This window comes from Rhinolophus sinicus, linkage group LG09 (assembly GCF_036562045.2).
Source record: "Rhinolophus sinicus isolate RSC01 linkage group LG09, ASM3656204v1, whole genome shotgun sequence".
Taxonomy (NCBI): domain Eukaryota; kingdom Metazoa; phylum Chordata; class Mammalia; order Chiroptera; family Rhinolophidae; genus Rhinolophus; species Rhinolophus sinicus.
The window spans coordinates 39,715,791-39,728,381 of NC_133758.1; the positions used below are offsets into that span (position 1 = coordinate 39,715,791).

Sequence of the window (12,591 nt, forward strand, 5' to 3'; positions counted from 1 at the left end):
TTCATCCTTTCTTTTTCTGTACCAATTTGTGTGCCCTGCATATAGTAGGTGCTTAATGATGATGCCCAAGGAACATATTGTATGCTTTGTTTAAGACAGGTGGAAGGAAACATGAAGTTAGTAGAAATAAAAATGTTTATTGTCTTAGTTTACTTTGATTACTTAAAATCCCACTCATCTGATTTACTTTTTTTTATTTATAGAGATGCTTCCGTCATTTCTTCAGAAAGTTGAAGTTGTCTCTGAAGCTTCTAGAGAAACTTGTGTAGCTTTGAGTGATTGCCTTAATCTCTTCACTAAACAAGAAGGGGTAGGTAGTGCGGAATTGAATTTTTTAACCATTGTTTCAGAGTCACATACTGGATCATCCAATAAGTCACTGCTTTCAAAATGTCCAAAGGTAGGAGAAAATAGTCTTAACAAAGGAAATGAAAGCTTCATTCTTCACCAAAATTTAGAACTTATTTATTCTTGATTAAGCAAGATGATTCTGAAATAACTTCCGTTCATATCATCTAATTGATTTGTATAGCCATATTTAACAAGTATGTTTTAAAGTTGTTCTACTCAGGGTTGTTGGAACATTTCAGTAAGAGGGTTATAAAAATACTCTAGAAACCACAGGTCTTTATATGAAAATAAATAACACTTTTATTTATAGAGTGCTGTTATACTTACCTATGTAAACTGTGCTCAACGGGTTAAATGTTTTTTTGTGCTCTCTTTTCCTTGCTCTCTCTAATTGAAAAATTTGCCATTGGCTTTTCCAAATGTGAGTAAGAGTGGTACACTTATTCATCAGTAATTCTTTTTCTAAGGACTGAAAAGTTGTAAAGATGTGTTTGGGTTGCCTGAACTAGAATTTTTCTTGTTTTATGTTTTTCCCCCATTTTTATGATTTTAATGCAAGCCAAGTAGCAATAGGCTTTCCTTCCCCTTTTGTTAATTTCTGCATATATGTACAATCAACTTTTTAGATTGACACCAAATTTCTTATTCTCATTACAATTTATATGCACTGTTTGGTTAGAGATTAGGTTTTGGTAAAACAAGATAGATGGAAATGGTTTTATTATGTTTCTCTCATATGTAAAGATCTAAAATTTGATTTTGCCATGACTAGAATGGAAGCCTTGTGAATTCATATAAAAATTTTTAAATGTTGTGTTTGTTAACCACAAATTCCATATATTTAATTTCGAGAATATGTAAATAATAATCTGAATTCACTTAAAACAAACTTACAGAAAGTCTTTCAACAGAATTCTATTAGTAGGAAAACATACGTAATTGCTTAAACATTTTATGGTCGATTCTTCTAATACTCATATTCTAGCTTATTTAAATTAGGGATGATTTAGTCATCTAAATAGGATGATAGCATTGCAAATTATAATGTGATGGGATTCAGGTACATTGTAAAACCAAATTTCATTCACATCTCTTATGTGGTACCTGGTGGATGCATTGATAACTTTTTTTTTTTTAAGAGATGTATAGTTTTAAGGTGAACAGTAGATTAGAAGTAATTTAAGTTCTGGAGAAGCCAACCTATACTAATTTTTAAACTATTTGCTTAAAAAGTAGCCTAGGTATTCACCTCTCTGGTAGATGTGCAAGACTATTAGGCTAAAGTTCACACTAATTAACCTCTTAAATTTGTCATGAGGATTAAATAGGATAATATAAGCAAAATGCTTAGCATAATTCCTGACACATAGTCAGCCCTGAGTAAAAGTCAACAGATACTCTTGTTGGATGCTAACACTTGTGACCTCTTTTCCTCTGATGGCATCTTGAAGCTTTTGTGTCTTTAACATTGGTTTTATCTCATTTTTGGGAGGAGGTGGTGGTATCTAAAGCAAATATGACTATTCATGGAATCATTGCGTTGTTTCCATCCTCATTACTTGTTATTTAAGTGATGATGGGCTACTTAACTTCTTTGAACCTGGATGTCTTCGTCTTTTAGATAAGGGAGGCCGTATAGAAAGTTGATAGGAGCACTAGTCTCAAAGTCTAATGGACTTCTTTTAAATGTCAATTGTGGGGCCTTGGGTACGAGTTTCTGTAAAATAAAAAAATATAGAGACACCTCAGAGTCACATGTGGGGATCAAATATGTATAGATGAGTAATATGTATATAGTGTATGTATTAGCATTTTGTGTGACACACAGTATACATTTAGTAAATGGCATTTATTGCTTCAAACTTTTAGAGTGTCTTTATGATTCCCTTTCAGTAATTCTGTGAAATGTCAACTCTGTGAGACTCTCGGTAGAAAACATGGATTTTCTGAGAAATAGATTATAGACAATGAGAAAGCCTTAAAAATATTTGAAAGTTAAATGGCATCATTGAAGTTAGTTTTTCAAACGGCTAAAAATTACAGTGTAGGAATTTTATAGTTTAATTGAGGTCCTAGTGGAATAATTATGTACTATAATGCCTTATTTGGCATCATAAATTATATTTCTATTATCTGGAAATTTTATTAAAGAGCAGTCATAAGCTTTAAATGCACTTAGACCTGCATCTGGTTCTTGGCTCTGCTATTTAATCTCTCTTTGCCTCAGTTTTTAAATACAATCTCTTTTCAAAATGATGACCAATCAAAACAGTGTTTTGAAGAGTAAATGAGATCATATTGGCAAAATACCTTGTATAGTACCTGGCACAATGTTAGGGACCCAATAGATGTAAGAGATCCCAGCCCCTAGGGCAGCAAAACTGTTTTTATGATGACAGTTATTCTAAATGTTACACATTTATTCTTAAGCTAAATTTTTAAAACTTAATTGTATCTTTTCTGGGTGCCTTACGATTGTCCTTGTGTGTAATTACCCTGTGCCTTAACACAGAGGTGCCTTCAGGGGATAACATTTGTGCATTCTGTTTTTTGATGAAATGGACCAGTCCTGCTAATGCTTTTTGAATTCTCTTTTGTTCTTTATGGTTGTTTTTTTTTGATACGCCAAATTTTTATTATTATTGAGTTCAAAATATCTCATAACTACTATTGTGATTTCCTTTGAAAAGTTTTTTATTAAAATGTAGTTGACATACAATATTACCATATTTTGCCATGTATAATGTGCATTTTTTTGCCCAAATTTGTGAGGGAAAAATAAGGATGTGCATTATATATGGGTAGTACTAATTTCATGTCTATACAAATGTTTTTAATTCTTTTGTTTATGCTTATGAGTTAAAAGTGTAACTCTAGAAATCAATAACGATATCCATATACAAAATAATACCCTGAAATATATAATAGGTTTTCTTGAACTTACAATGAAAATGCAAGGTCAAAGAGTTCTTGGCTTTTTATGATGGGTAAATATCGTAAATTTGTTACCGGTACATAAAATTTCTTCTACCTATCTGTATCTATCTGTTCTTATGTTTTGTAATTATTTGTTACATAAAATTTCTTGTACCATAATGTTAAAAAATAAACGCTGAAATTCCTTTATAATACAAAAAACAAGTATTTAAATGTAAACAAATAAAAATTTGAATTAAAAAATTAAAACGAAAGATGTTTTCCCCTGAAAGTTTGAGCCAAAAATGTGGGTACGCATTATACTTGGAAGCCCATTACACATGGCAAAATACGGTATATTAGATTCAGGTATACAACATTCATTGACACTTATTAGGGTGGTGCAAAAGTAATTGTGTTTTTGCAGTTATTTTTAACCTTTTAAACCGCATTTACTTTTGCACCAACCTAATATATACCTTATGGTGTGATCATCTTGATAAGTCTAATGACCATCTGTCACTATGCAAAGTTATTACAATATTATTATTGATTATGTTCTTTATGGCACCATATGTATTTTAAAAAATTCTCTCTGATTTTTAGATCAACTGTGTGCCTGTCTCTAGCAGTGAAATACTTTTGATTTACTCTTTAGATTTCCTGTTTATTAAAATGAAAACCAAATAACCGAAGTTGGTAAAATTATGTCCACAGTAAAAGAAATCTGGCTCTGTGTGAGAAACTTAGGGGATTACAGTGAGCACAGGCCTTATTGCGTAGATTTGGGGCCTTCCATTTCTGTGGTACGTGGATGTTCTTTGTTTATTTGGGAGTGCTCTGAAACGATCCAGATACTAGAGGTTTCCACATGACTTATACAAAAATGAGGCATTATGTAGGTGTATTGTACTTGTAAATAACACCACTTATGTTGAAAAAAACTTCAATAAAATAAGCTGTAACGTTTGTGATTGATATGGTACAGGGAAAGTTACTAAATGTTTTTAGGGTGATATACTTGGGAGACAAACTGTAACAGAATGTAAATGCTGTGATTTTTCTTTAACCTAGTTTAAAGGTTCAATCAAAAGGCTAGTAACTAGTCTCGTGAATTAGTTTTGTTTCTGTAGTTTTCCTCATAGAGGGTAGTATCAGAGTGGTTAAAATGTCACACAGAAGCCGTCATTGGTGCCCTTCTTGTTGTGTGTATTATCAAGCTCCTCTTGATATTAGACAAACCTGTTTTTCCTAGGTGGGAACTTGCCTATTCAAATTTAGTGTAAGCTCCCTTATCATATGTTTTTATACTTCCCTGTTAAGTCTCCTAACTGCTGAAGCGCTGTAACCCAAATGTGTGATTGGGATGATAATGATGCTAAGTTTGTGATGTAATGGAAAGGTTCAGACTCTAAATTGGAGCCAACCTAAAGGTACTGCTGCTCTGGACCAGATGCTGATGTCTTTGGAGAGAAACCATACCCTCTTGTAGGCTTGTAACTCTATAACATTGTTGTCTCTAATATTCATTTAGCTTCCTGTGCTGTTCAGAGTCCTTTAATCATTTTGTGTCCATAGTCTCTTTTTCATTTCCTGATGTTTATATCTTTCAGGCTTTTACCTTTCTGTTTCTCATCTCTACAGTTTCTTAGCTTCCCTCTACTCTTAGCAAAATTCTTTGTTAAACATTAGACAATCATTGTATTAATACATGCTATCAGCTCCCTACCACTCCCTAACTCCAATTTTTATCTTTCTCTTCTTTCATTGGAGGCATCTGTCTCCTTCCATCCTGCTTCAAAATCAGTGTCTCTCTTCTTTTGAAGTCTATACTCCCTTATAGCTTCTATCTCCCTATATCCCTTTCCAGTTCCAGTTTTGAAAATGTGATATTTGTTTCTATTTTGTTTCTATTTTTTTATTCCTCAACTGGTCCACTGAAACCACTCTTACCAATATCTCCTTATTGATGAATCAGAGGACACCCTTTAATTATCTTGTCCTTGGAAGGGTCTGGCAGTTGACTCCTGCTTGCTTGTTGGAATTCTTCTCTGTGATTTTCATGGTGCCTATCTCTTAGGGGCTTTTATTTCCTTTATTTCAGCTCCTTCTCAGTTTTCGGGCCAGAGATCTTCTAAAGCATCTTTTCTTCTGCCTGAGCCTTGAATGTTAGTGTTCTCTAGCTTTCTGTGGGTGGCCTCAGCATTCTCCCTGGATGATTTCACCCACTCCAACCAGAAATCCATGATGACTCAGATACCTCCACCTTAGATCTCTCCTGAGCTATGAACCAGTATGTCCAGCTGCCTTTCGATCATTTACATATGGTTATATCAGAGGCATTTCAAAACAAATGTGTCTAAAACTGAGTCATCAATACAACTCAGAGTTACCACCTATTCAGTAACTCGAGCCAGAAATATGAGCGCTGTCTTTGGTTTATCCTTCTTTTTCATCCTCAACTTTAATTAAGTTCTGTCATTTTTATGTCCTGTGTTTCAGTTGTCTATCTCCCTTTACTCTCTCTCTCCCCACCTAACACACAAGTTCCCCATTGCCACTCTGCTAGATAAAATTCTCAGGATGGCTCTGCTGGATTACTGCCACCATTTCCTAATCTCAGGTGCTACCTTTCAAAACAGGTTAAATGTTCCTCCTAGTCCATGAGTTCCTTGCTATTATAGCATTTATCACATTGTATCATTATATATTTACTTGCCTATATAGCTACTGAACTGGAGCTCCTTAAGTAAGCAACTGTATCTTAGTTATTTTTGTAAGATCTGTGTCTAGCATTGTACTTGGCATGTAGTAGACAGTTAATAAATATTTGGATAAGTGAATAATGATTGTACAAAGGAAAGAATAGAAGCTTTTGGGTCAGACCAATCAAGATCTAAAGTCTGCTTTCTTGACCTTGAACAAATGAATATGTTCAGGAATTCCATTTCCAGAATACAAATGAGCTATTTTATGTGTACTTAGTATAGTGCCTGGCACATTTTAGGTGACCTGTAAATTGCCTTCTAAAACAAAGTAGCCTATGCTGTGCATTGTTTTGTTTTTGCTTCCTAGTACTACTTTGTAAACTGAATTCATTCTCTAATTTTCAGGGCCTTGGGAGAAAGATTCTGTAGCAAGGGCTCCTTGTACTGCCAAAATAAGAATTTTTGAAATATAATACTATTTAGTTATCAATTTAGAATGAAAAAAAGAAAAAAGAAAGCAAACTGGCTTTTCAAAGACACCATGAAGCCTCACTGACACTAATTCCAAATTTTCTGAGTATGACATTGTGTTATATTCTACACATTCTACATCTGTAGTGCAAATACAGCCACCGCTGTTGGAACGGTGAGATTACCCTAGGATCTTGTCAAAGAAGTAATCAATTTTGTTCGGTATTACTCTTCCCTAAAGTTTGAGGACAGATTTATGCATGTTAGAAAGGTTTAAAATTACTGTTGGAACAAAAAGTCTGACCTCCCCCCACCCCCAGCCTCATAGTTAACCAGAATTTTCATTAGCTTGAACGTCCCACTCAAGTGTAGTATTTATGTGGTAGGTTTTCCTGTCCTTTGGGCCCTTCAAGCCTGGCTGGAATGAGAAACCATCTATTTCCTCTTAAGTAGGTTTCACATTAGTGGGATTAATATCGTTGTTTTTCCTAATTGTTCAAATGGTAGCCCAGGAAGCATATAAAAAATAAATATGTGAAGACCAGCTCTGTCCTTGTTTGGAATTGGAAACATTAACACTTCAGTGTAAGCCTGAGTGTCAGTTATGTTCGACATGGAAGACTCCAGAAGAGGATTTCTTTGCTTTTCCCCAGGGGCTTGCTGGCCATTTAAAAGTTGTCAGGGCAGTCATCTCCAGCAGAGGGCTTGCGCACACAGCCCACTCTAGGACCTTGCAGGCGCCTCCGCGGGATGCACGCAGAGCATGAGTGGCAGTTTCCTGACTTCCTTCCCCGAAAATTCCGGGCCAGCAGTCCTGTATCTTGCTCTAAGAGGCAGAGTGCAGGCTCTCGCCGCCCCGTAGCAGGTTCCTACCTGCGCCTCTAGGCGACGCAGAGGGGAGGGCGAAGGAGGAGGGACTGGACGACGACAGCAGCACCGCAAGCCGCCAGCTGCCCGCCATCCCTGTGCCGCTTGCACGCACTGTCCCCAGCGAGCCCTGGAGGGCGGCTCTGTGGCCCAGAAGCACAGCGGGGACCTCTGGGGGCCCGGGAGTTCTGGGCCGCGGGCGGGCGGGCCGCGCCTCTGCTCGACCTCGCTGGAGCCGGGGGTGGGCCGCACGGCGCAGAGGTGACTTAGGGAGACCTTGTGGTGCCGCCCTGGGTCGCGCCTCCTGGCTCGGCTGGAGGGGAGGTGGAGGAACAGGCCGAGCGCATTTGTGCTGGAGCTGGCGGAGAAGCGCAGGGTGGAGCGCGAGCTGGGATCCCCAGATTTGGCTCAGGTGTGTTGGGTGTGTGTGCTTGCTGGGGGCTTTACTGGATCAGCCTTGGGACAACAGAGAACCTTGGGGAGTGAAGAGGGCAGGGCAGCCAGACGAGATCGAGGGATGTGAGTAGATCCAAGAATAGTTGGACGGGTGTGTACAGAGCGGACTGCAGCCGTGGGCGTGTGGGGAGGGGTACGGAAAGCTGGGAGACCCTACCCGGCTCTGGGGTCTTCCTGCCGGCCCTACGTTTGCATCGGGTTCCCACAGGAAGAGCCCCTGGGAGAAAAGCCCGTGGACTAATATTTTTTAAAGGTAAATATTGGTAGTAGGTCAAGTGGGGCCGGAGTGGGAGGGGAAAGGCAGTGAAAGACATTATTGTCCTAAATAACCTTCCAAGTTAGTGATTTTTTGCATGTCTGTGCCCTGACTGACATTGAGATGAACTTAACCATCTGCTGTTCAGAGGCCACTAAAATTCCAAGAAAACGAGGAAAAATGCATGAGTGGATTGAAGAGAGAAAGGGCAGTTACACTGGGGCTGGGGAGTGGGGAGGTGGCTTTCAACTTTGTTTTGGTTAAGGATTTTTGATTACTCATAGGCTTTCTTTGTAGCCTAAACGAGAGGAGAATCACGTTCCCTAGCGTTCAGACATGTGGCTAGTGTTTTGTGTTTTCTGTTGTGCTGGTGTTTTTCTGGATTTGGGGGGGGGGGGGGGGGAGATACCAGGGAAGAGCTTAGCACAGTTTTGAGTTATGAAAGCTTTTAAAAGTTGCTTAATTTGAATTAGGTTCAAAGACAGAATGAAAGCATTTCATTTTGAAAACATAGCATTGCTTAGCGGGAATCTTTTTCAAAAGAGAAAAATGCTTAAAATGCGTGTTGGTGGAGTAATGTGTAGGCTAGAATTTGGGAATCTTAAATGTAAGTTTTCATTTCAGTTTGAGGACTCACCAGAGTTAATCTCTGATCCAAATAATGTTTGATTTCAGTCCTGAAGCTGATGACTTTGGCAAGGTAGCTGTTTAGATTGAGTAGATATTTAATCTGAACATGAAGACCAGAAAGCTATTTCAGCCTTTGTCCCAGTACTAGGTACGTTTACTAGACTCTGGGATCTTAAAGGAATTTGTATCACTGTGAATATAATTGCAAGACTCTAGTCTCCCCTCTTTAGAAGCTCTTTAAAGGTTAATTTTGGGGAATTTCATGGATGGAGAAAGTGACCCACATCTCTCTACTCTCAGTTGTGCACCTGCAGAATTAGGGAAAATTAAAAAGCTTATTAGATGTTCTATATTAAAAGTAAATCTAACATTCAAGGTAGTATATATAGTTCAAGTGCTTTTTAAATATTGTCCACAGAATCATTGATAACATGATTATGCAATGCTATGCTGTGCTCTATATACAATGTATGACATTTGCCATTTAGACAGCTTTTATAAATGTATCGTTAGTATTTCTGGCATTCATATACGTAATTGTGTTTATCAGCTCCATGAGGATTATAAGAAAACGTTAATTACTTTAAAAATTGGAAATTTAGAATTTTTACTTGGTCTACATTATTGAACATATAGTCCTAATTTTTAGCTTGTTGCACATGTAATCCAGAAACACACTGCTACAAATTAATTTTGGAAGCAGCTAGGACTTAGTTAAACATAAAGATGAAGTTTATGTAAAATGAAGATGGTTTTCATTTTGATAACTTGTGGAGTTTTGAACAAAATTACATAAGGTTTTAATTAGTAACATGAAGAGAGAGAGAGACAGAGACAGAGAGAGTGTGAGTGTGTGTGTGTGTGTGTGTGTGTGTGTGTGGCTTATCATGCTTGATATGAATGACCCAAGATTTATCCTGATAAGTTTTTGTATCTCAGAATGATACCAAGACTGTAGCCTGCATGCAATTGTTTATCTTGTTCCCCTACCGTATTCCTATTAGAGAGTGCAGTGCCTGCCTTAGACCCTATATGATGAATTTTGAATGAGTTATAGGCACATATAATTTTACTCTCATGTTAACTTCAGAATGTTAAGGATATAATTCAATACATTTCTATAATTCCACCATAGGCTTGATATCTATTCCTTTATATACTTTATATAGTATTTCATATAGTATACTTTATGTAATATTTGTGTAAAAATTTTTTCTCAATTCAATAAGTATTTACAGAATGTTTATCTTGTCAGATACTGCTATGTCAGTCTGTCATCATAAAACTTAAGAGTTTACCAAAGGAGCCAAATGACTAAAAAGCTCCTTAGAAAAGGCACACCATATCCAGAGGGAACAGAAAGGATGAATTCTAGCAAATAGTTCTTTAAGACTGGAACAGAGGGTGGGAAAATCAAGGCTAGATGAGTAGAAGCAGGATCTTCTTGGAAGACATGGTAAATTAGGCCTAAAGAGTTTGAATCTTAATTTGGGCAGTTAGAATCACTGAAAGATTTAATCGGGGAGAGATTTAATCAGATTTGCTCTTTATGAGAAGCATTAGAGGGCAGGCCTTGAAAGCAGGGAGACCAGGTACAGGAATTCAAGAGAGATAATCAGCATTTTAACCAAGTTGGTGGCAGTAGAAAAGGAAAGGAAGATACAGAGCAGAGAGAGACTTCAAAAATAAATGACATGTCGGTATTATTATCTCTTGAATTCCTACATGGTGGCCCTGCTTTCAAGGCCTGTCCTCTAATCCTTCTCATAAGGAGCAAAGCTGATTAAATCTCTCCCGTGATTAAAATCTTTCAGTGATTTTAACTGCCCAGATTAAGATTCAAACTCTTTAACCTGAAACTAATAAAAAAGTAAAAAAAAAAGAATTACCTTAATGATAAGAAAAGGACATAAATAAGAGCTGATAATGTTAATAGATTGACTATGAGGAATGAGGGAGAAGGTGGAGTCATAGATGACTCCCAGGGTTAGGGCATAAGTCACTGTAATAAAGGGAATAGGGGAGGAAGAGTTCCCCTTTGGGCATGATGACATCCCAGTAAGACTGTCCTTACTTGTCCAGTAAAAATTTGGGCCTCATTAGTGTTGAGAGTCACCTGAATAAACATGGTGATGGAGGCTGAAGGAGTAAATAATATCACCTAGGAGAAGTATAGCTTGAAAGAGTTGAAAATGAAAAGGTTGCATACCTTTTTAGAAAGGGAGCCAGTGGCGAGCACTGAGAAAAAGCAGCCAGAGAGGCAAGAGAAGAGGCAGAAGAGGGGAGGCCAGGGGAGACAAGCGGTTCAAGAAGGTGAGATAACAGCTGAAACGTGTCCCTTAGATTTGGTAGCCAGGTGGTCATTGCAGTCCTTGAGGGATGTTTTAGAAGCATGACACAGGAAGAAGCCAGATGGCAGCAAGGAGAGGAGGAGTAAATGGGAAGTAAGAAAGTAGAAATAATGAAGCTAGACTGTGATTCCATCTCTGTAGACAGTCATAATCCCGTGCTTCCCCGAAAATAAGACCTAGCCGGACAATCAGCTGTAATTCATCTTTTGGAGCAAATATTAATATAAGACCCGGTCTTATTTTACTATAAGACCTAGCCAGATAATCAGCTCTAATGTGTCTTTATAGTAAAAGTAAAATACTGTAGTAAAATACTTATAGTAAAGTAAAATACTTATAGTAAAATAAGACCGGGTCTTATATAATATAACATAAGACTGGGTCTAATCGGGTCTTATATAATATAACATAAGACTGGGTCTAATTTTACTATAAGACCAGTTATACTATACTATACTGTACTATACTATACTATATTATACTATACTATACTATACTATACTATACTATACTATACTATACTATACTATACTACTGGGTCTTATATTAATTTTTGCAAAAGACACATTAGAGCTGATTATCTGGCTAGGTCTTATTTTTGGGGAAACACGGTCTATGACTAATTACAGTTTTGTTCCTTTCTTTCATTCCTCATATCTCTTAGTTATTTATTTTTCTGGCTACTCATGGAAATGTGGTGACCAGGCTAGGGGTTTCAGGACATTGTTGATTAGAAGCTGAGATGGTGGCAATCAGTGTTCATCCCTGATTTTTAGGAAAGGCGTGCTTCTAACTTCTAATGATTCACTGTCAAGAATGATACTTCACAAATACCATTTATCAGACTTCCCTTGCGTTCTTATATTGTTGAACTTCTTAATGTTTATCATGAGAGGGGTACTGATTTTTATCAAATGTTCTTTCTGCATCTATTAAGAAAGATAATCAAGGTTTTTAAAAATTTTGTTAAGGTGGCAAATTATATTTTTAGACTGTTTTTCTTGTAATAAACCATACTATGTACCTGGAGTAAGCCTATTTTGGTCATGATGCATTATGTTTAACATTCTCCTAAATTTGGTTACTTTTGGGTTTTATCATCTGTTTATGAGTGAGATTGGCTTGTAATTTCTTTTTGTTCTGTCTTCATCAGGATTTAGTATCAAGGTTACCCTGGTCTCATAAAATGAGTTCTGGGAGTATTCCTCTTTCGTTCTTCTCTGGAAGAGCTTGTATAAAATTGAAATGGTCTGTTCCTTGAAAATTTAGTAGAACTTGCTTATAAAACCATCTTATTTTATGAGTTTTTAAAAAATTGCTAGTTAGATGTATTTAATGGTTATAGGAGTATTTTAGTTTTCTGTTTCTTATTGGATCAGCTTTGACAAGTTATATTTCTAGGAATTTATTCTTTGCATTTAAGTTTTGAAATTTATTATTATAAAGATGTTCATAATATTTTATTGTCTTTTTAATTTATGTTGAATCTGTAATTATTCCTTTTCCTAATTTTTTCCATTTTCTTTTTCCCAATATTCATTTGGATATTTCCAAATAAATTTTTTCTCTTTTAAAAATCAGCCCC

General features: G+C 36.7%; 1 protein-coding gene across 7 annotated transcripts in view; it reads left to right on the forward strand.

The window, feature by feature from the left end:
* The window catches only part of OSBPL1A (oxysterol binding protein like 1A), a 211,418-nt gene that overhangs the window by 90,532 nt on the left and 108,295 nt on the right, over positions 1-12,591 (forward strand). For 3 of the 7 annotated variants that reach the window (XM_019741214.2, XM_019741215.2, XM_074340214.1), the window contains one exon: positions 204-310. The exons of 1 other annotated variant lie outside the window; for it this stretch is intronic. In XM_019741214.2, coding sequence (XP_019596773.1) covers positions 204-310 — 107 coding nt within the window. Of the gene's footprint in view, positions 1-203; positions 311-7,146; positions 7,726-7,843; positions 8,023-12,591 lie in introns of those variants that run through there. 3 more of the 7 variants (XM_019741220.2, XM_019741219.2, XM_074340216.1) reach the window with 3 other exon arrangements.